The 21,788-nt window shown below is 51.3% G+C and overlaps 3 protein-coding genes across 6 annotated transcripts; all 3 read right to left on the minus strand.

Annotated features, from left to right (window-relative positions):
- Positions 1-386: 386 nt before the first annotated feature.
- GPR119 (G protein-coupled receptor 119) lies at positions 387-3,408 on the minus strand. Of its 2 annotated transcripts, none has more exons than XM_009673065.2 (2): positions 2,293-3,384; positions 387-515 (listed from the first exon to the last, which is right to left on the minus strand). In XM_009673065.2, the coding sequence occupies exon 1, from the start codon at positions 3,281-3,283 to the stop codon at positions 2,297-2,299; it is 987 nt and encodes a 328-aa protein (XP_009671360.2). In that variant the 5' UTR covers positions 3,284-3,384; the 3' UTR covers positions 387-515; positions 2,293-2,296. The 2 variants fall into 2 exon arrangements, with proteins under 2 accessions (XP_009671360.2, XP_068812707.1); XM_068956606.1 differs by having other exon boundaries at positions 443-529; positions 2,293-3,408.
- Positions 3,011-16,980, minus strand: SLC25A14 (solute carrier family 25 member 14). Of its 3 annotated transcripts, XM_068956610.1 has the most exons (10): positions 16,809-16,958; positions 16,665-16,738; positions 16,111-16,205; positions 15,102-15,145; positions 14,390-14,475; positions 13,528-13,623; positions 11,510-11,634; positions 10,233-10,368; positions 9,527-9,607; positions 8,210-8,686 (listed from the first exon to the last, which is right to left on the minus strand). In XM_068956610.1, the coding sequence occupies exons 1-10, from the start codon at positions 16,870-16,872 to the stop codon at positions 8,645-8,647; spliced, it is 843 nt and encodes a 280-aa protein (XP_068812711.1). In that variant the 5' UTR covers positions 16,873-16,958; the 3' UTR covers positions 8,210-8,644. The 3 variants fall into 3 exon arrangements, with proteins under 3 accessions (XP_068812710.1, XP_068812711.1, XP_068812709.1); XM_068956609.1 differs by lacking the exons at positions 8,210-8,686; positions 15,102-15,145 and adding an exon at positions 3,011-3,135 and having other exon boundaries at positions 16,591-16,738; positions 16,809-16,972; XM_068956608.1 differs by lacking the exon at positions 15,102-15,145 and having other exon boundaries at positions 16,591-16,738; positions 16,809-16,980.
- An 832-nt stretch (positions 16,981-17,812) lies between these two features.
- RBMX2 (RNA binding motif protein X-linked 2) lies at positions 17,813-21,694 on the minus strand. Its single transcript, XM_068956607.1, has 7 exons — positions 21,624-21,694; positions 21,409-21,524; positions 21,155-21,206; positions 20,859-20,988; positions 20,514-20,694; positions 18,433-18,877; positions 17,813-18,278 (listed from the first exon to the last, which is right to left on the minus strand). The coding sequence occupies exons 1-6, from the start codon at positions 21,671-21,673 to the stop codon at positions 18,441-18,443; spliced, it is 966 nt and encodes a 321-aa protein (XP_068812708.1). The 5' UTR covers positions 21,674-21,694; the 3' UTR covers positions 17,813-18,278; positions 18,433-18,440.
- Positions 21,695-21,788: the final 94 nt, after the last annotated feature.

Raw genomic sequence — 21,788 nt, forward strand, 5'->3', positions numbered from 1 at the left:
TGTCCTGTCATGGCTTCAGGGCAGGAATAATCCTGTCTGCTCCCTCCTCCATGGCCTTGGACTTGCCACTGCCTTCCAGGCATGCTCCTGTAGCCTCTGGGTGCTGGGGTGATGCACAGTGCTAGGTACCAGTGGAGTCACTGCATGGCTGGTGCGACAGTGGCACAGTGGGGGGACAGACGCTCTCCAGGACAAGAGATGAAAGCAGACGTAGTCTTGCACAGGGGGCAGGAATGGCTGCTGGTCCTTGCTATCCCAGCAGGATCTAGAAGTACCAAGCTCTGACTACCCCCATCTGCAATCTGCATGCACCAGCTCCCAGCCTATGGCATGGAGAGAGGAGACAGAGCATCTCCTAGTCAGCACCAGTGTGCGGGATGCTCAGCGAGGGATGGATCCTCCACCGCAAGGAGATGTTCCGTTTTCAGCAGGAGTGTGTCCTCTGGCAGCACGCGAGCTGGGCAGGAGTGTTTTCTTCCCCATCCAGGTCACTGCCTCGGGTCTCTGCAGCATTTCTGGCAGGGAGATGCTGGGAGATCAGGGAGGCTGCCTGAGCTGTGATCCCCACTGCAGATGGGGAAACCATGCTGGCTACCTGTCTACACAACCCAGGGTACTGATCCTGTCCTCACACTTCAGACCTTCACTCTCATGTGGCCCTGTGCCTAGGCACAAGCACTGCCGCTGGCTGAGCCTGCTTTGGGGTTATGTGCTGCAACACAGCAGCAGAGGCAGCAATCAGCAAGCACAGGAAGCAGCAATGCTTGCAAAGCATCCCTCTTCCCACTTGGATACCTGCATGCAACACCGTTTGCGTGATGCATTTTGCAGGGAGGCAGAGGACAACTTTGGCATTATTAGACAGTCAAGGAAGATGGGTCAACTTTGCAAAGCCACAGCTGGTGGAGCCCTGGGCTTCACCAAGAACAGGCAGCAAACACGTCATACAGACAGATGATGCACTAATCCCCAGAACTGACTCAGACTAGATCCACCTACGAGGTATCAGTTCACCCACGGGGCCAGGTCTGCTTTGTGTAGGCCCTATCTCAAGCTCATCATCACGAGGTACAGCCAGGAACGGATCTGCCACGTAGTATTCAGTTTCAGGTCCTTCCCAGGCAAAGAGGTGAGTGCCATGAAGTGCCTTGTTTTTGTAGGGTGTTTTTTTTTGTTTCTTCCTCTGGGATGAGGAAGGCCTCAGGACCGAGGCAGGTTCTGGCTGCCGGCTGGATATAGCCCTGAGCCTTCATATCTACCAGTGGGGCAAATGATGGAGGTGGAGAACTGCTATTTTGTGCATAGCACCCTCATTTTCAGATTAGGATGAGTTCTTATCTAAGAAGCCTATTTCAAGGGAAGTTTTCTTGCCACGTGAATTAAATGGACGTGATTTTACAAAAAGCAATTAAAAGTCACCATAGCCTTTGGCAGGGTCAGTGGTCTGAACATTACTGCAGTGTGATGGGATGTGCTTAAGTGCTGTGTGCTGCATGCTGCCATCAGATGAGTCAGTGTGTAGGGTCTCTCTCAGGCCCGAAATCCAGCCCTATAGCCCCAGTGGGACACAGCAGCTCTTCTGCACAGCTTTCCCCAGCTCTGAGGCAACCATTCCTTTTTCTCCTCCGGTTCAGCTCAGTACTCAGCCAGTCAATCGTTAACTTGCTTTACAACCCAAACCAGCCAGCAACAGTGCAGCCTGTGCTGGCCCACAGCTCTCCCAGGTGTGCAGCAGGCTGCAGGATTGTCAGTTTGCTTTAGGTAGTGCAATGATTGGGAGTGCTCGTGGTGCAGGACAGATTTAGGATGTGCACACATCTCCCAGCCTCCAGACTCTGCCCACCTGGGTGCTGCACCTGGCCAAGGGGCTGAAGACAAAGGAGCTGATGCTGAGAGAGGAGCCCTGTCCAGGCACCTGGGGCTTGTGGTCCAGAGTGCTGGCACCACAGGCAGATGGGAGGGCAGAGGAGGATTCCATCCCTGGACGGGAGAAGCCAGACAGGGATGGACAAGTGATCATAGCCCTTGGAGCCAAGCACCAAGGATTTGGTACCAGCAGACGCCGAAGCCAATGTGTGCCCCAGGCACCTGCAGTTTGGGGTGCCTTCGAGCTGGTGCCAAATGGACCATGCTGTAGCTCCATGGGGCTACAGGCAAGCTTGAATTTGGCCACGCCAATGTCTGGGAATTAGCATCCAAAACCTGGCCCACCCTGTCTGGGAGCCCCTCCCATCTGGCAGGCCCAAGTTTGTGATTGTGATGGAGGAGATGAGCTAGAAAGCTGCTCCTTACCACGTCAGTCCTGGAGCCGCAAGCAGGACACGGTGGGGAGGGACTTAGTGCTTCTGCTGGGGAAACCGGAGCCATTCCCCAGGCGAAGGAGGACTCTCCTCTTCACACTGGCAGCCAGCTGGGAGAGCTGCAGCCGCACGTCCTTCTGCCAGTAGGAGTAGAGCAGGGGATTCAGGAGGGAATTACCCAGTCCCAGCAGCCAGAGGTAGTTCTCAATGACTTTGTAGGGGAAGCACTCCAGGCACATGGTCTGCACGATGCTGGCGATAAAGAACGGCAACCAGGACAGCGTGAAGCACCCAGTGAGCACAGCCACAGTGCGCATGGCTTTCATGTCATTAGTGGCGCGGGATGGGGGGCAGCTCCCTGCCAGCCCTGCGTGCTCCACCTCCCGAATGTGCTGCACATGCATGGCTGCAATTTTCAGCATGTCGCAGTAGAGGTATATGAAAAGAAAGAGTTCTGGGAAGAAGCCGATGCAAAAGACAGTGAGCATGTATCTTGGCTGGAAGACTCCGAAGAAGGAGCACTTGTCAATGGTGGAGGTGGAGGTCTGCTGAAGGCTTGGGGCGAGGACTGGGAGGAAGCCAATGATGGCAGCAAGCAGCCAGAGTCCCACCAAGCGCACTCCAACCCGCAGGCCCGTCATCAGCCGGAAGTAATGGAAAGGCTGCCTGATGGCCAAGTGCCTGTCAAAGGCCACCAGCGTCAGGGACAGGATGGAGGCAGCAGAGGAGGAAGTCACGAAAGCCATTCTCAGAACACAGAAGGTCTGGGTGGGATAAAAGGGCGGGGAAAACTCATCCATGACCAGACCCACAACTGTGAAGCCTACCATGGAGTCTGCGACAGCCAGGTTAAGGACAAAGTAGAGCCCATTGCAGCTGCTCTTCTGGATGAGACGAAGGAGGGCAACGGCCACCAGTGCGTTGGCAGTGATGATGAGCGAGGCCAGCACAGCAAGGATGAGTCCGAAGGCTGAGGTGGCCATGGCTGTCCCCTACACGGCACAGCCCGAGGACGGTGTGGCTCTTATGTGGTTCTAAGGCATCCCTTGCTCAGGGCCTTCCAGCTCACACAGCTCAGTTCCCAGGTGATGGGGGGCAGCAAGCGTGGTCCTTCACTCTCCAGGCAGCGCAGCGAAATCCCTGGGTGCAGCAGTGTCTCCTTCAGGCCAGGAAGTCAGGGAGCAGAGCTCTACTCTGCAGCTGCCTGCCAGAAAGGACTGGTGCGCTCCCAGTGCCTGCTGTGCCCACGGAGGTCCCTCCCCTCAAGCTACGTTTCCAGACAACCCTGGAGCAGGGAGGGGAGCAGTAAGCACCTGGACAGGAAGCCTGCGCAAGGCTGTGCCAAGGCTGCTCTCCTCCCAAACATCCTGTTCGTGCTCCCACAGCTCCCTACCCTGACAGCATCCCGGCAGCCCCTGTACACGCAGCTTCAGCATCTCCCACCTTGGGACCACCACCATCAGCCTCTCCAGCATCTCCCTCAGTGTGGCCATTGAGACCAGCTCAAAGGCTGCAGCACACGCGGGCACTAGGAACATGCTCCGATCACTCCTTGTCCGGTGAGGCTGCTGCGATGGCACACGGGGAGCTGGTCATCCCCAGCCACGCACTGAGCACTTGGGCAGGGTTAACACCCTGCTTTTGACACAGGTGATGATAAAAGAGGGGAACAAGCAAAGAGAGCACCAAATGTACAGCCCCACTAGGATGCATAGGTGGCTCATAGGGCCTCTGCAGGGTTGCTGCCAGACCCAGGGCAGTCTTTTCCTATAGGGACCAAGGAAACCACACTAATCCTTTGAAACAGAGTGCCGCAAACCACCGCTTCTGCCTCACGAGCTGGAAAGATTCAAGCTGCCAGGAAACAGGGAAGATTCAGGCCTTGGTCTGTCAAATAGTAACCTGGAAAGAGCAGGCTGCCAGGGAGAGGCTGAGAGCAGGGCCAAGGGCAGGACGCAGACAAGGGGAACAACACAGCTCCAGGGCTGGTCAAGGACAGGACATGGCCAAAGGGAAGAGTGCAGACCCTGCAGCGGGGAGTGAAGATGCAGCAGAAATACAAAGCGCGGCCACTGTAAGCAGAGCCGCACACCAGGGAAGGCCCTTAGGAACGCACTAGGTCTGCACAAACTAGGAACAGGATGGCACCGGTACTTGGAGCTGGCCTGCTCCCCCCACCAGGCTCAGCCATGGACCACAAGGAGTCTCCCACAAGGAGGCATTTGAGCAACCTCAATCCTGACAGGCAAGAGGGCCCAGCTCCCATGGGATGGAGGTGGGTGGGAGACTAGATGGAGAGAGGAGAAACGGCAGGAGAGCTAGGGAAGAAAGCAAAAATGCAAACTAGAGGTACTGCCTCTCCATAAGTGCATCCTTGCCCTGTCCAATATGCAGCGTCATAGTAGCCACAGTAGCTTGTGGAGACAGGGGCAGGCCTACTCCACAGGGCCTTCTCCACCCCCCTCGGCCAGAACTGAACGGGCGTTTTCGCAGCACACAGCACAAAATCTCTACTGCTAGGAGACCACAGCAGGTTCAGTAGCCATTACTGGCAGTGCTTCCTTCTCTTCACATCACTTGGTATGTTTACTTCATGATACCCCTCTGGTAGCTCACTGCTGCCATCATTCCCCATTACAACCCTGAATACTTTGTATCATGACATTTATTAGAGCCAGACAGGCATTTTCCTTTTATCCAGCATCAGCCTAGCTTCTTTCACGGCTTTAATAAAGGACTTGATCAAAAGCCTTTTGGAAATCCAGACAAAACAGATCAACTCCACCTTCCTGGTCCACATGCTTGCCGACTCTTTCAGAAACCTCCCAGAAGATTTGAAGCCTAAATTCCTCCTCCTCCCTCAGCTGTTGGCTCTTCCAGCACATATCATAGTCATTTGGGTCTTGAGTCTTCATTATAGTTTCTACCAGTGTGGCACAGACAGCAGCTGTAGTTTGCTGAAACCTCCCAAAACCTTTTTTTAAACCCTGCCCGCGTTTGTGATGCTTTCCGTTCCCTAATGTGAGGGGAACTTTAAATGAGAGGCTACAAACAAGAGCTCTGGCCATTTCAGCCTGAGGTTCCGTGACAATTTGGGGTCACCCCAGCCCAGCCCTTTGCTTGTGTTCAATTAATAGCCTGTCCCCTAACCTCTTCTCCCAACGTTTTAGCTGGAGACGGACTTCCCCGCTGCCCTATCCAAAGTCTGCAACAGAGGAATCACTCTGAGCTCTTCCAAGTGAAAACTGACAACGTTCAGCTTTTCTACTATGGTCTTCACTTTTTCTAGCGCTTCTTTTTTTATATTTTATATACTTGATTATCTGCCAGTGCCAGAGACACTCTCCTGGCAGGCGTCTCCATTCTATGTGAAAAAGCACCTAATATTATATTTAATGTACCAGGGACCATGCATATTTCTACTTTCAACATTCATGCAGGTGTTCAACTTTTTTCCAGGATGCCTTTCATACCACCTCCACACCAGAGTTAAACTGTTAAGCCCTTGTGTGTGCATGTGGTGAGCAGACAGGTCTTTTCTAGTGTCCATTTTGGATGAGACATATTTACCCTGAGACACTAACCCTCTAATTTTGGTTTATCCTATAAACCTCTCAAGTAGAATGAAGCTGTTTAATTCATTTTTCTGAAATTAAATAGTAACACAGGAGGGTTTTCTACAAGACAGTTGCATCTCAATACAAAACTTTGCCCCCCCTCCCCAGGCAGCTTGCTCAGCCCTTGGTTTAAAAACAACACTCCATTTACCTTTTAATTCAAATCTCATACGCAGCAGTATGAAAGCCATATTGGCACACCTTGGTGGAAAAAATGCCACAGTGCACAAGCACGTGGCACACTACAAGATGGCACAGCCACTGAAGGCAGCACAAGGGTAATGCCTGCAAGGCATTAACACATCCCACCCCACTGACTGTGGGGCAGCTCTGGCCCTGGAGAGCTCATACACCTCCACTTCCTAGGGCAGTAATAGGATATGCATCAACACACATTTAACAGACTTGGGTACATGGACTGCTCAGTTAGACTCTCACACATTACTTAGCATGGTTAAGAAAAGCTTAAAAAAAAAAAGCAAGACATAAGCCTGAACAAATAAGACAAACATGTTTAGGGAATGCTTCTAGGAAGGATTTCTTGAGGTGATGAACCTCCTTAGAAAATGCAAGATCTATAACAGTGTCATCCCCTTGCACAAGCAGTTACAACTGAGATTTATATATATATATTTTTTAACATCTATCAAAATACTAATTTTTCACCACCTGAGAAACCCAAAGTGACTCAGTTTTTCTCCCCTGCCAGAGCTGCAAAGGCAAGATGCTTTCTGCATGAAGGGGTTTATGACCATCTTCAGAAAACACCTGGTGCTGTGCCTAAGGTCCACAATGCAAGGCAGCGCTCACAGGCAGCCTCTGCCTCACTGTCACATCCGGAGAGATTGCCACCATCAGCAGTGGTACATTTACTCACAGTTACTATTGACAAAGCAAGGCAGAGTGACACGAGGCAACATTTATGACAGCCAATTCAATCAACAGCTCAGATAAGCAATGTCTCCAGGAGCTGGGGACCACTCAGACAAGCGGAAGGAGCATCTCCAAAGCCGTCTGTGGGGGGCTGATCCAACAGGAGGAGAACTGAGGAGAAGAGTCTCTCTTCAGCACTTTCTGGCTAAGAAATGCAAACAGCGACATGGCCATGGGGATATTCTTTACGCATTTCTGAGGAGCTCATTACACTGGTCTAAAGAACGTGGACAGGATAACAACTGCAAATACCGAAGAGCTGTTGGAGGATCATGCCAAAAAATTACAACAGCAGCAACATCCCATGGAGCTGCAGAGGATACTGTTTCAAAGCTTAAGTTACAGAAGCACTGAAGAAAGCCCAAAGAATTTAACAGTTAAAATAAGTTTCTGATATCACTTTTGTATGGATGAATACAAATCATTTATTTCATTTTTGATATTTAGAAATCCTCTTCAAGAGTAAAGCTAGGGGAGCACATGAACCTTGTCCGCTTTCTTTAATCCACTGCTTCCAGTTTCTGGTAGCTTTTAAGTAGGGTTTAACTCTGAAAATAATCCTCCCAGCCTGGTGAACTCTGGTCCTTTCTTAATACCTCTGTTTACTGCAAGATCTACAAGCAATTTTTTCCTTCTTTCTATTCCTTCTGTCCCTACATAGTTTATTGGAGTCATCTTCCTTCTGAATTTGTACCTTACATTCAGTTAATACAATACAAAGATGCCTTTGCAAAACCAAAAAAAACAATTCTCTTATTTGTCAGGGCTGAATGTGGTTGACTGTCCCTTGTTCAATTTGCATGGATAGAATCACAGCTTACAGCACTCCCAGATAGAAAGCACTGCTGTATGTCACATGGGACCTTCATCGAAACTAAACCTGTCTCATAAAGGGGGAAGGGAATAGGAACATAAAGACTGTTTGCTTTCACACCCATATGTATTTAAAAGAACAGAAAATGACCATAAATATCTTGCTTGCTGTTCTGCTTACCACTGGCCATGCTAGAGCCACTATTTGAAAGTGATGGGACGTCTAATTTCACTTTTAAATTGCTCCACATTGCTTTAAAAATAACATAAGTAAATCATGTAAGGCAAACTGAGGTTTTGCAAAACTGAGCTGACAGTACAGCACCATAATTTTTTAACACTAACAATGAACCTGTGTTTTAGAAATATTTCTGTTATAATGAATCTTTGACCTATTTTACAAAAATTGCTAGAAAAAAGTATGCTTGGAAAAAAAAGGTATGTATTGTGCTGAAAAAATTGCTTCCATTCCCTTCAAGGGCAGACACACCATGTGCTCTGGGAAATACACCTGCAGTAAATCTGCACAAACACAAACTCATGCCATCCAGTCAATAAATAATTTAATGAGGTTACATGTCTGCAGGAAAACATGACTGCACTCCTTCCAGCCTCAACCCACAGGCACGGCAGAGAAATGCACATGAGCCAAACAACAAACCACAGCTGCATCCAAAGGCCACTAGAATGCACAGATCTTCACAGAAGATACCGCTTCAGGCCCAGACACTTGTACAGTTAATACTTGTCTCTGTGTCAAAAAAAAAAAAAAAAAAAAAACATGCAGCGTCTGCCTTCAACCTCCCAGTTTCACTTCAGCCAGAACATGCTCCAGGGACCATGCAATTTGGGGGAGATGAGGGTCCGGACCCACTTGTACCAAAACATCAGAACACAGGGATGGTGAAATGAATAGGAAGGCAGCAGCAACACTCTCTGCTGCAAGTCTTGAGGACGGTCCTCATGGAATGAAGCCAGGTCTCAGAACGGAAGTCGCTTCAACTGCTCATAGGTGATAAAAAACTGACAGAAATGTCAAGAATCTGTCTCAAATACATTGGGCATCTGTACTGGGCCTTCCCACATGGCCAGGCCACACCAGTGACCAGAGGCAAGACAGGGAAAGCATCAGTGCAGTCTGGCTGAAGGCCAAGACAGGGAAGCCCCCTCTTCTAGGCCACATAAAGTGACCTGAACAGATGGAAGAGGGAGCTGTGGGAGGAGAGCTACCAGGAGAGGGAAGAGACTGACCCACAAACAAGCAGGCCCAGGCCTGCCTAGACCATTGAGGAAGAGAGGTAGCTTCAGCCTAGGCACGTACTTTTTAAGACGTGACTTATTTTAAATAAATTATATACATATTTTCAGAGGGCAAGAAGGAGCCAGTGCAGCAACACAGCAACACTAATCCTGCAGAGCAGGCCAGCACCCATCTCAGAGCAGAAGAACGTTCCCCAGGCTTCCTCCCAAAACAGAAGCCAGTCCAGAAACTGCTGCACCTCCAGGAGCTCAGGCCAAAGGGAGAGTCTCAAGCCAAGCGTTTGAGAGCACACACTTTACAAGAGATTCCAGTGCTCCTGCACTGGAAGTCCCTGCGCTGGCCACCCACAGAGCTGGCTGTTAGAAACAGCAGTCACAACCAGTGGCATTTTTCAGGCACTTGAACCAGCTACAGCCACATCACAGCCTGTGTCTGTGCAGGCAGCACAGGGTGTTCACTTTGGACTGCTGCAGGAAGGACACAGCCTATAGGGTGATGAGCAAAGGTGCCCCGTCAGGGAGTCTGCTCTGAACTTGCCTTACGGCTTGGTCTTCCCATGCCTCCCCACACTCCTGACCTCCCAGCAACACTCTGAAGGATACAATGATGTTCCAGGGACCAAGTCGAAGCCAGTTGGGCCAGAAACCTTTATAGAGTGCAAAGAAGCCCTCGCTCTTCCATGTCTGGGAGGAGAGAAGAGACAGATCAATTATGAGACACCCCTCCAGGCATAGTCAGATATTGCAGACAGTAGGAAGTCAAGGGAAGAGCTCTGCTGCAGGAACACCAACAGTAGTAAGGGGTCAAGCCTATGCTTTGGGGATGAAATCAATGTGACACGCATGGTAAACACCATTCACAGAGTACAACATCCTTAACACAAAACAGTTCCACATCCCCTGGCGTGCTATGCAGCGAGATCACTTCAGGTCCCTGTTCTGCCCATCTCCTCAGTGCCATGTGTAACATAACGGACCTTAAAGCTGCTGAAGCAAGCAGATAGGCCACTGGAAATAATGTTAGGGTACCTCTCCAACGCATCAGGTTGGGCAAAGTGTCATTTGCAGACTAAGAACCTAACCAAACCACATCACTAAAAGTTTTCTCCCATAAGATGAGGTTGAAAGGATGCTCAAGCTGATGGTGAACTCGGACTTAGGAAAGTGGTTCGAGGCCCTTCTCTGGTTTGTCTGAAACATGCATGCGCTGTGGTCGTTGAACCTAATTGCTAAGATCAGTGGTACATGTTGCTGGCAGCTGGCCAGCCTCCTAAAGACAGGGATTTGCCCACCTCTGTCACTTCCTTACCTTCACAAGACCATCCAGAGTGCCTTTATAGAGCTCCACACTGCCTACTATTGCCCGCTGGTTCATCATCCGTGTCCGTACCACGTCCACAGGGTTGGAGGCAATGGCCCCGGCCAGCCCACACGCAAAGCTGGAACTATATACACCAAAACATCAGAGAGGAGCAGCTCTGAACATGGCCATTTGGGCTCAGGATGGGAGACAGGCCTCAACACAAGCATAGAGAGCATCCCTCACTGAATTTTATGAAAAGCATTTAGTAAGAAACTTAGAACTGCGCTGTCTGTTTCTATCCAGAAACGGGCAGAGGAAGGACATGCACCACTGTGAGACTCCAGGAAGCTCTCAGAGAAGGGAAACGCTCAGCTTTGCCTGATCAAGATCTTTGCCAGAGCTCACTGCTGGGTCTCCAGAGGAGCAGCCTGCAGACTGGCAGGGGGTTCTCAGTGCAGACAAGGTGACACAGACCTGAAGGCGGCCTTTTGGATGTACACATCCTTCTCACCAGAGCAAACATTGCTTCAGGGCAGGAGAAGAGACCAAAGGCAGCAAGAGGGAGCATGAAGCTGCTACTCTCCTCCCTGTGTATATGATCTAGTGTTTGTCACCTTCAGCCCATAACAGGCAAACCCAGCTGATGTACTGCAGCACCTCCAGCTAAAGTGTCTGCCAGAAGAATTATAGGAAAGTGTACATGAAAAAGGTCTTTGGAAGGTCTCTAACCCAACCCCTGCTCAGAGCAAGGCTGATTTCAAAGCTAGGTCAGATTGCTCAGGGCCTTGTCCAGGTCAGTTCTGAAAAGTCCTCTCACAGAACTCTTACAGCAGTGGCTGCAAACTGAAAGCCTCTGTAGAGATGACCTAGGAGCAGCTCTTTCAACTGATGCTACAGTTAGTCACCCAGCTGGCAGTCCTGCTGCTCACATCTCCCTGACTTGGTCATACCAGGGCACAGATGTGGAGCAACAGTGGCTGGGACCAGCATTTCTGTAACATCAGCGAGCTGAAATCACAGTTTTACTTCACCAGTTTTCTGCCAGGTGCCTTCTCCAGGGAGGTCTCCCTGGGGATGCTTGCTGGACATTTTGAGCTGCTCCGGTTGACACAGCACATTCCTTGGAAGTACCAGGCCTATTCTCTGTAGTGCCACAGTGCTTGCTCTTTAATCAGAAACCAGCCCAAGGTTTCATCACAAATCCCACCTTCCTCCCCTGCCAAACACTTGCTTCCCAACCCCTGCTAAGCTTGAAGAGTGCAGCGGCTGTGGCAAATACTCACATGAAGTGGGCAAAGATTGTATCACCCATCAGGCCCGACAGAATTAAGTGTTTCTTGGTGATGTCGTAGACTGGCAGTTCCACTCCAACCACAATAGCAGCTCTCTGGGCTGTCGGAACAACACCCTGTAGAGCACAAACATCACTCACGAGTGCAAACCACTGCCTGGGGACCTGCAGCTAGCATAGCATCTCTCCCCAGGTCCCTCTCAAGGGCCTTTTGCTGACAATCTCCTTTGCATCCTCCTGGCCCTGTATTGCTCCTGCAAGCTTCTCAGTTACAGCAGCTCACCATCTCCCCACTTTACTGCAAAGCTAAAGAGGACTCCTCCACCCTGGCAGTGTTAATCCACCTAGATTAACCATATGGTGCTACTCTCCCCCCAGCCAACAGCATACAGAAATCAGGCTTCAATCCACTAGTCTTCCCCTTCTGAACAGTACCCACTGATTTCAGCACCAGAGAAGATTAACCCAAGAGCAAAGGCAGCAGCTACCTAGGGAGCCACCTGGGGCTCCAGGTCACCCTTGCTCCACAAGAGCAGCCAGATTCTGCTTTGCTAAGGCTTGTGATTTGGGAGTTCTTCATGTACCGCTAGCGTTGCTGCTGGCAGGACATTGACCTGGGATTTGGCAATACAGCTGAGAAGAACAAGCATGAGCTCAAGTAAGAAGAGCCAGCTATGCTGTGTCCAAGAAATGTCCCAGCAAACTCCACCATCAGGAATGAGATAAAAAGGGTGCAAATTTAATTGGGCAGCAGGACAAGAAGAACACAGTAGCAATGCCAAGTTGGACCCATGGCACAGCAACTGTAGCACCATCTGAGTAATTCAGGGAAACCCACATTGTAATGGGAGAGTTCTCCAGTCACTGGAATTAGGAGCAACTCTTCATTTCAGCCAGATCATGAGACAGCCCACCAGGACTGTCTCATCACACAAAACCAAAGCAACTGTAAGAACTAAAACTACTTTCTTCCTGTTCCCATCCTGCTGAGCTACTGCAGCATCCGACAGTCTCCTTTTGGGTTCCTCTCTTAACGCAATCCTGGCACAGCCAGTTCAAACATCAGGTCATCCCCACAAGATAACTGCCCAAACTGGCAAGATGTCAGGATAGCACAAACAGCTTTGCCTCAACATGAGGGAAAACTGGACTTCAGAGATGCTCTACCTAATGGTTGTGCGAGACCAGAGAGCAGCCAGATTAGCTTGATCACTGGAAACCACCTTGAGACTGACATGTCTGTGCACTGCATCCTGCCTGCAGTACACATCAGCAACACAGATGGTTGCATTTTTTTTTCCTGTTCTCGCCTTCCCTCTTGCATGACTTTGTCTAGAGAGTAGGAATAATCTCAGAGTAACCACTAAGTCAAAACCAGCAGTGGATTGACCCCTTCTCCTCCTTCCCTCCTCTTCCCATCCAGTTTATTGCAACACCTGTTTTCCTGTAAAGGACTTCCCTGACCATGAGAGAGAAATAGGACTGTTGCTTGTAGAAAAGCACTCTGATTTTGGAATTCCTGTACTTGAACTCACTCTTAGACAGGTAGCTGGGTACCTCAGTGCATAAAGACTTTCATATTGCAAGGACCAAGTGAGGTTCCTTAACACAAAGCCAAAGAACTGACTGACTCCCAAGATATGCCAGGCTGAGCATCCTTCCCAGAGCAGAGCACAAGGAGGATCCAGCCCAGGAATGCTTGTCCAAGCCCTAATGCTGATCTGTTCAAGGGATACTTATCTATTTGAAACTTTAGGCACACCAGCTTCCGTCCTGGGAAACAGGCTTGCCTGGCCAAGCACTGGTGTTGCTGCAGCACAGACCTAAGCACACGTTTCACACACATGTTTCTGTTCGGCCAGCGACCAGAACCAGAAATTTGTTACTACCATTGGGCCACCGTACTCTGCAAATCCAGCACCAGGGCCCAGAGACACGAGATGAGGAGCAGCAAACAAGTTGAGGAAGCTGTTCATTCTGCTACTAGAGAGAAGGTTTCCAGCAACTCACCCTCCAGAGGCCTCGGGTACCCTCCTGCTGGTAGATATCGATGAAGCTGCCAATCATGCCACCCTGGAATAAACTGCCTTGAGCCTGCATTCGAATCTGCAACAGAAGTGAGAGTCAGCGGGATGCCATCGGGGCCTCACCAAGAGGACAAAGTTACCAGCTCAGTGGACCTCCTGGTAGAAGGGAGCATCTCAGAGCAAACAGGCTACCCACGTGCCCTTTCACTGGAAACCGAGTGTCAGGTGATTACAGCAGGCAAGGAGCAGGGGCTGTGGCAGGGTGGAAGTGCAGTGCAAAACTCAGATAATGCAGAGAAGCAACAGGCAAGACCTTTCCACTCTGAAGGCAGTCCCAGAAGGCAGATGTACACAGGGAAAAGCGTAGGAAAGTTCTCCAAACTCCCTCTGCTCAAAGCAGAGTTTTCTTGACCCCAGTGGCCCAGCGGTAGGGAACGCAGGGGATCCAGCAGTTCCCACTGAACTCTGGTCACTCCATGTAACAGGTAGGACTGACCTTTATCAGCCAAACTAAGCACAGTGGCTGCAGGGAAAGGAGCTGAGGTCTGCTGAATGCCTAGCTACCACATCGTTCACTTTACTCATTTTTAAGATAACACAACCTCCATACCTCCTCACCATAAACGGTTTCCTGATCTTTAAGAGCTGCATTTTTTTAAAATGCTTCCTGCTCTGGACTTCTGCTGTCATTCATAAGAAGCCCAAATTAACAGAACTAATACAGCAGCGGCTCGGAGAGCATTTCACTGCAGCTGGAAGAGACACACCTTCATTGGAAAGCAGCAGCTTCAACATGGCAAAACATAGCTGGCAGAGAGCTGTCTCTGGCCACATAAATGTCTTACCTTCAGCACATCTGTTGGATTGGCAAGTGCAGAGGAGATCACCCCTGAAACCACTCCACAGATCACATTGATGAGCAACGTTTCATCTGCAATCAAGAAGAGAAGGTCAGATCCTAAAGATCTTAAGAGAAGATGCAGAGACCATACTGAACAAGCAAGAAGCTCCAGGAAGAATAGAAAAGTTCAGCTCCCAAATCACATGGTGAAGTTGCATGAGCAGAGACTGACCAACTACCTTCAGCTGTTGGCAGATCTAACCCCATACCTGCCTCAGCTGCCAGAGGCTTCTGGCAGCAGCAGCTGAAACACTCAGCAACATACTTTCAGAGAGAAGCAGATCTGACCGATGAGTCTAGCTGATTGGGCAAGGAAAAGATTGCTATAGAGGAAAATTTTCAACAGTTACCTGGGATTTCAGTGTTCCCTGATTGTGGTGGAGACAGGCCAAGATAGAGGGAGAACAGAGAGGGACAACTAAATGCTTCTTGAGGTAACCTAACACCACAAAGTTTTGTTCTGGAGCCCCAGCTGGCTGCACTCAGAATATGCAGCCACCTTGAGAAAACAGAGAGCAGGAGACCCAGGCAAAAATTAGAAAGTTAGATGCAATTAGTTCCAGGTGGGAAGGAGGGAGGAGTCTCCAAGACTTCCAGGCCCGGTATTAGAGGGATGGTTATGTTGGAAAAAGGCATGGCCCTTGGCTGGTACTGACCACAGCACTTCCCAGAGGAGACCAGGCCACTGGCTGCCCCAGGCCTGTAGGGAGACAAACATTCAGACAACAGTACTCACAACTGGAAATGCAGCAGCAGCAAGCCGGGAAGAGATGTGCAGCCCAGTGTACGAACCACAGAACCAAGCGCAGAGAGAGATGTTACTCAAAAAGTAGAGCAACCCCAGGAAAAAGCCTTACTGTGCTGTACTGGTCCTCTCACTGGCCTGCTGAACGGCCCGAGCCTCCCTCATATCCCTTTCCCAGGCCGTAACATCACTACAACATTCACTCGTGTCAGAGCAAGGGATTAAACCTTATCTGTGCATCCAGTGCTCGGTGGTTCCTTCAGTGAAGACATATCAGACTCCTAGCGTCCTGCTATCTAGATAGGAGTGACAGAGGCTCTCATTACCAGAGGCATACAGGTCAAGAGTGTTCACAGTATCCTATCCTATGGGGCTGGAGCAAAACCGAAAGAGTTGTACACTATAATTTCTATGCAAACCAGAGGTGCTGCGAGGGTATCAAGGACTCAAAGGCTCCAGCAGAGATCTGGCAAAGCTCTGCCACTGAAGCTTTCAATCCAAGTAACACAGGGAAGTCCAGGGAATACAACTGGGACACGTTGTTTTTCCCGAGGCTAATCGGCAAGAAGAGATGAGCCTGAGCTGACAATAGCTTTTTTGGCTCCGATATTGCAAAATACAAATAAAGGCTGGTGAAAGGAAAGATTGGTTTAGAAGGGGAGGGCTTGCCTAGGGGTTGTTTCTGCACCTGTGGATAGTGCCAAGCACAGCAAGATCCTCTGTCGAAACCTATCCCCGCTATTATTACACAAACAAAAAGGCATAGTGGGAAGCGGAAAAAACGCTCCATTTCTTGGGGAATCTGTGCCTGGGAAGGGCAAAGAAGGGAATGAGCAAAAACATACAGAATGGAGAGCACAAGGTTTCACGGTGCCCCTCCTGTGCGATGTGTCCATGCTGACACATTTACTAACACTGACCTTCCAAGCGATCTACAAACAGCCGCTTCAAACTCTGGTAAATGCCAATCTTTATGGTGCCGTAAGATGCCTGTCTCAGCAACGCAGGGGCAATCCTGAGTGGGTGAACAAATGAAATCCAGTTGAACCCTGCCACCCTGGTGGCCTCCCTTGCAGGTCCAGCACAAGTCGCTCCCCATCAGCCACCAAACCGCAAGAGGCAGAGCTCGCGCCACTTGTGCCACCGTAACAGCTCAAGCACCCCCAAGAAGCACGGCTCTCGCTCTCTCAGGCGTCCAGGACCGCAAGCTCCGCTTCCCCAGCAACCTTTCAGCCGGCCCCGGCGCACACAGCCGGCCCCCAGGCAGCCCTCAGCCTCACCATGCAGATCCTTGCACCCTGCCCCAGGGAAGCCCCCAGCCCCCGCAGGCGCCCCGGCCCCTCCAGCCTGCTACACCCGCCGGGAAGGGCGGGCGGGCGGGGGCCGGGCCCAGCGCTTACCCCGAGTAGAGGGCGCGGCCACCCTCCTCGCGGCAGATGCGGAACAGCGCGTGGAACATGCCGCGGTACCGCACCTCGCGGAACCGCGCATCGGCGCTCTGGCCCTGCACCTGCAGGCGCGTCTTGGTGAGGTCCACGGGGAAGGTGCCTGCGGGGAGAGAGGCCGTCAGCACCGGGCGGGCCCCGCGCCGCCGCCGCCGCCCGCGCCGCCGCCTCACCGAACTCGGCCACGATGGAGGCAAGCCCGCCGTACACGAAGGGTTTCCAGCTCAGCGCGGACATGGCATGACGGAGCGGGCGCCGGCAGCGCGGCGCACCAAGCCGGGACAGCTGCCTCGGCGCGGCGCGCCCCGCCCCCGCCCCGCCGGAACCGGAACCGGAACCGCTCGCGCAGCCACCGCCCCCCCGTGACGCGCGGCTCGGCCGCCCGCGCTTCGTCTCCGCCCGCTGCGTTGGAGCAGCGCGGCCGGCGGGCAACCCGGCACCGCCTCTGCGCGCTCAGCGGGCACCGGCTTTTCCACGAGGCGGGTGGCACTTCTTTCCCAGCTCTATCTGGAAACCCGACCTGTAACCGCCTTCCCACTGCTCAGCCAGGGGGAAGCTGTAGCTCGGGGCAGCAGCCGCTGCACTTCACCCAGCAGCGGATTCAATACTGCTTCACTTTCAAGATCTTCAAAGCAAGCTTAAATGCAGCAAGTCAAGAATGGCATTCTTACAATTAAACTAGATAATTGTACGCCTAGGTAAGCATCCCAGGCACTCAAGGTAAAGTGACACAACAGGTTATCTCCTCCCCCCCCCATTGCCAATTCCAGAGGTTTGGATAGCAGTCTGCCCCTTGATTCCACCCCCCCAATCCCCTTCCCCCCCCCAACCCCCATTGAAGTTCTCCATTTTCAGCCTTCATGCTTCAGTCTTGTCCAGCATCTTCCAGTCAAGGGCTCTAGCAAGCTTGGTGGGTGAAGCACTTATCTTGCCCTTGAGGCATTACAGCTAGATGACCATTTGAAACCATATTTCCTCTCTATGGGAATTTTGAGACATATTTTCATATAGCAAGGTGCCTGTAGCAACCAGGTATGGCTAAAAAACATCCATTCCTATGTTGCCATATATCCCCAAATTTGATATCAATTACCTTTGGTCTTCAGGTCCAGTCAGCCTGAACACAGTATAAGAAGTAAAAGTATACCTTTATCAGTTACCAGGACAGTTCTCACAGTTCTATTTTTCAGTTAATAGATCAACTTTATTAAGGGACATTTAAAAAACAATAAATAGCCCTGATTCAACAGTGCATCCCTTGGGATTCATCACAGAAGCTGGCAGATACACAGGATGGGCTCAGGAGACAAACCCAGCATGTGTAAGGCCTACAAGATTCCCACCAGTTTCTCACTGCAGCGAGAAATGAGAAAGTGAGTGTAACTGGGGGGGGGGGAGGGGGGCCAAGGGGAATGGAAAACAGTCTCGCCCAGACTGCTGACACTGGGCAGCTTAGGGAACAAACAATAGCAGCCCTGTGATCTGTTTTCATGGTGCAGTGAAGTGGCTCGACACATCTACATGCCTGCCAGGCCATCCACCATTAATGCTGCAAGATGCCACAGCACAGAAGGGCTGAACAAGATGACAACAAAATTCACATCTCAGTCTGCAGCAGAAACAAGGAGATCCTTGTCCGAGAGCTGGAAGAGAAACAAAGCTAAGAACTAGTGGAGACTAGCAGTCTGCTGGTGGCGTCCTCACAGATGCATCAGGAGGCTTTGCGTAGACTTTGGGCTAGGTTCAGGGAACACATGCCTCTTGGTCGGAGGAGCCATAGCCCCAGGTACTGCTCACCCAACAGCTTAGCGGCGGCTGGAATCCCTCGTGGTACTTGGCTCTCTGTGCCTGGAATGGGGCTCTCGGGCACTGCTCTCCCGACGGTCCCTGGATCTGGTTCCCTCGAGACACTCTTCTCGTCTGCTGCTGTGACCTTCACCCTTTCTGCCAGTCTCCCCTCTCTCTTTCCTGTTTTGTCCCCTCTGTTCCTGGCAGCTTTTTTCCCCTCTTCTCTCCGAAGCTCTCTGGTGCCTCTGCTCTTCCTCATCCCGCTGCGTCCTGCTCCCATATTTCCTCTCAGACCCGTTCCAAGACTGCTGACTCACGCTGGCATACCGGTCATAGGCAGGATCCTCTTTCTCCTTTTTAATCTTGATTCTTGGATGTGACTCCTCTGCGGACGCAGCCCTCTTCACAGCATGCAGGCTCTGCTTTTGCCGTTCTTGCCCGCTTTTCTCTTTATCTGAAATACAGGTTCATCTTTAGGGAGCAATAGCCCTGCAAGCATTAGCTCAGCTCCTCAAGCTATGCCACTTAACACGACAGCGTTTTTTGAACACCCTCCCATCTTTAGATAAGGTCAATGATTTTCCCCTCCCCTCCCAAGTTTCACAGCCTCCTAACGGCCCAGAGAGATCCTATTCCACTTTCAGCCCTAGCACTTTTCTCCTCCAGATGGAACCATCCCACTTTCTTCTTTCACAATTGCCACATTGCATTTTTCCCAGCTAAGCTGTCCTGGCACATTTTAACATGGCTCAGCCCATCAACCACTTTCCTTCAATTCTCTTTTCTCAATAACAGACATGCAACACTAAGAACGTCCTTAACAACTCTGTGGAAATGTCCTTCTCTGGACTCAATGCTTCTTTTCCTTCTTCACTCTCCTTTGCCTTTCTCATTTTTGCACATCTCCTCAGCTCTCTGGAGCAACATCTAGTCCCCACCTTAGTTTTCTTCCATATTTTCTTTTCTCCAGCCCACTTCTTGCAAACTAGGACTCTAGCCTGACCATCCCATGCCAAGGCACCCACCCCACATCCACATCAATGCAACACTACTGAACCTGCTGCAAATAGCTAACAGGGAGCCTGTCACAGATACTGCCCAGGTGCTGGAGGGAAGAGTCCTCCACATGGCTGGTTACATGTCATAAGCACTAGCCAATTCCAGAATGACTACCACCTCCCCACCCACCCCAACACCACCATGCCAAACCAGCTCATCCTGGGAGCTGTGACCCCATTTCAGTTAGGTACCACTCGGAAGGAGCTAACAAACAAATCTAAAGAGGTTCTGCTACAAGCCACTGCTTCTAGCACTCTGCAGGCCTTGATGTGCATTACTTTTCAAGACCTCTGCTACGAGGTTGGATAAAAACCATAATGCTTTCTAAAAAAAGCATCAATCTGATCATATAGGCTAACCCTTTACTTGGCACATTCATTTAGTAAACCCAAGCTGAACAAAACTATTTCCTTAACAAAAACAGATGTTTTCTGAAAGATATACAGCAGCAGACCTTGTTGTGTCCCCTGACAATAGGGAATATTTAAGCATTGAATTGGTTTAACTTATGCTATATTTTTAAGTCTACCTTGGATTGAGATTTTTATGTCCAGAAACCAAAGCCAACTAAGTCTGCTCTTTTTATTCTCTACACAATTTAATTATGTTTTGCAGGCCACACAAGGGTCATGCAATGCTCCTGCAGCACCTCAATCTTAAAATCAGGAAGCAGCTATTCTAAGACTAAGTAGTGCCTTTCCTTTCCCTACCCCAAACAGCATTGCCGCTCCCTGGAGTAATGCTACAGCCTGGCAGCCAGTTTCTTTCTTCCAGGAAAAAAGTACTATTATTACCTGCAAGATACAGCTCTGAGAGGATGGGAGTAAAAGACTAAATACAGACAATCAGATACCACTCAGGAGATCACAAATTACAACCTGGACTTTAGGACTGAGGCCCTTTTCAAGCACACATCTGCCCCTCCTTCTCCCACTGATGCTGTTTCCCTGAGCTGAAGGCACTAGCAAGACAGAGGGATTCATGCAGACATTCCCAACTGGGGTAAGGACTCTGACAGAAATACACTTAACCTTTCTGCTTTTTTACTGGCACGTTATCATCTTCTGACAACGAATCAGATGAAGTATGAGGTGGCGTTTTAACTCCACAGCCCTTTTCACGGAGGGCTTTGGTGACATCATCTAAATCATCAGTGTCTTTGGGGGGGCGATAGCTAGCCACATGGTCCACTCGAATTGTCCTTCCTTTTATCTACAAGAAGGAGTCACATCGTTAGCACAGCCACAGGCAAGCTTCCCAAGCAACACGGGATACCAGTGACCCACACTGCTGGGGCTGCTGTTTGACACGACATGACATGTCATACCACAAGCCTCTTTAGCTAGAAGGACTGTGTCTCGCTCTGCTTCACTGACCTTGATTCCATTAAAGTTGTCAACAGCCAGAATAGTGCTTCTCTGGTCTTCATAACAAAGAAAGCAGAAGCCTTTAGACTTTCCAGTCTTCTTGTCCCGCACCAGATTAATGTTCACAACCTCTCCATACCTGAAACGCATGATTAGCGGCCAAAACCACTGCGGAGAACGCACAGAGGGCCTCGGGGCCTGCAGGAGGGCAGGCAGCAGAGGCAGAGCACCTCCCATTCCGCAGGGTCCCAGCGTACCTCCACCACAAGCAGGCCCTGAAGGGTAGCAAAGGCAGCGCCACTTACTGTGAGAACACGCAGATGACGTCCCCTTCGGTCAGCTCGTAGGGCAGCCCGCCTGTGGAGGAGAGGCGTGCGGCGGCGGCGGCACGGAGCACGGCAGCCGCCGGGAGGGGCCGCGCCCCGGGCGCTGTCGGAACCCCTCCCGCCTGAAGGGGGCGCGCGCGCGCGCGGCAGGCCCCGCGCCCCCCGAGCCGGGCGGCGGCGCCCCGCGCCCCCCCTAGCCGTGCCGTGCCGTGCCGTGCCGTGGCCGCACGTACCGACGAAGACCCAGGCGCTGTCCTTGTACTCGGCGTGCCACGACACCGCCTCCTGCACGCCCAGCTCCGCCTCCCGCGCGTTCAGCTCGTTGATCAGCTTCACCTTCGTCAGTGGGCTGGGGGCGACGGGCACCATTAGCACCGAGGGAAGGGGGTCTTCTTTCCCCGCCTCCCGCCCCCCCCCGGCACTCCCCACGCGCTCCCCGCAAACCTACTTCATGGTGACAGCGCCGTACGCTGCGCCTGCGCCCCGGCCTCCGCGCATGCGCGTCGCGCAGCCGTGCACAGCCCCGCCCCCTGCCCGCCGCGCATGCGCCGCGCGAAGCACCACCAATTGCAGCCACACAGACTTTATTGGGTAACAGTGACACAGGGCGGCG

This window comes from Struthio camelus, chromosome 11, assembly GCF_040807025.1.
Source record: "Struthio camelus isolate bStrCam1 chromosome 11, bStrCam1.hap1, whole genome shotgun sequence".
NCBI lineage: Eukaryota > Metazoa > Chordata > Aves > Struthioniformes > Struthionidae > Struthio > Struthio camelus.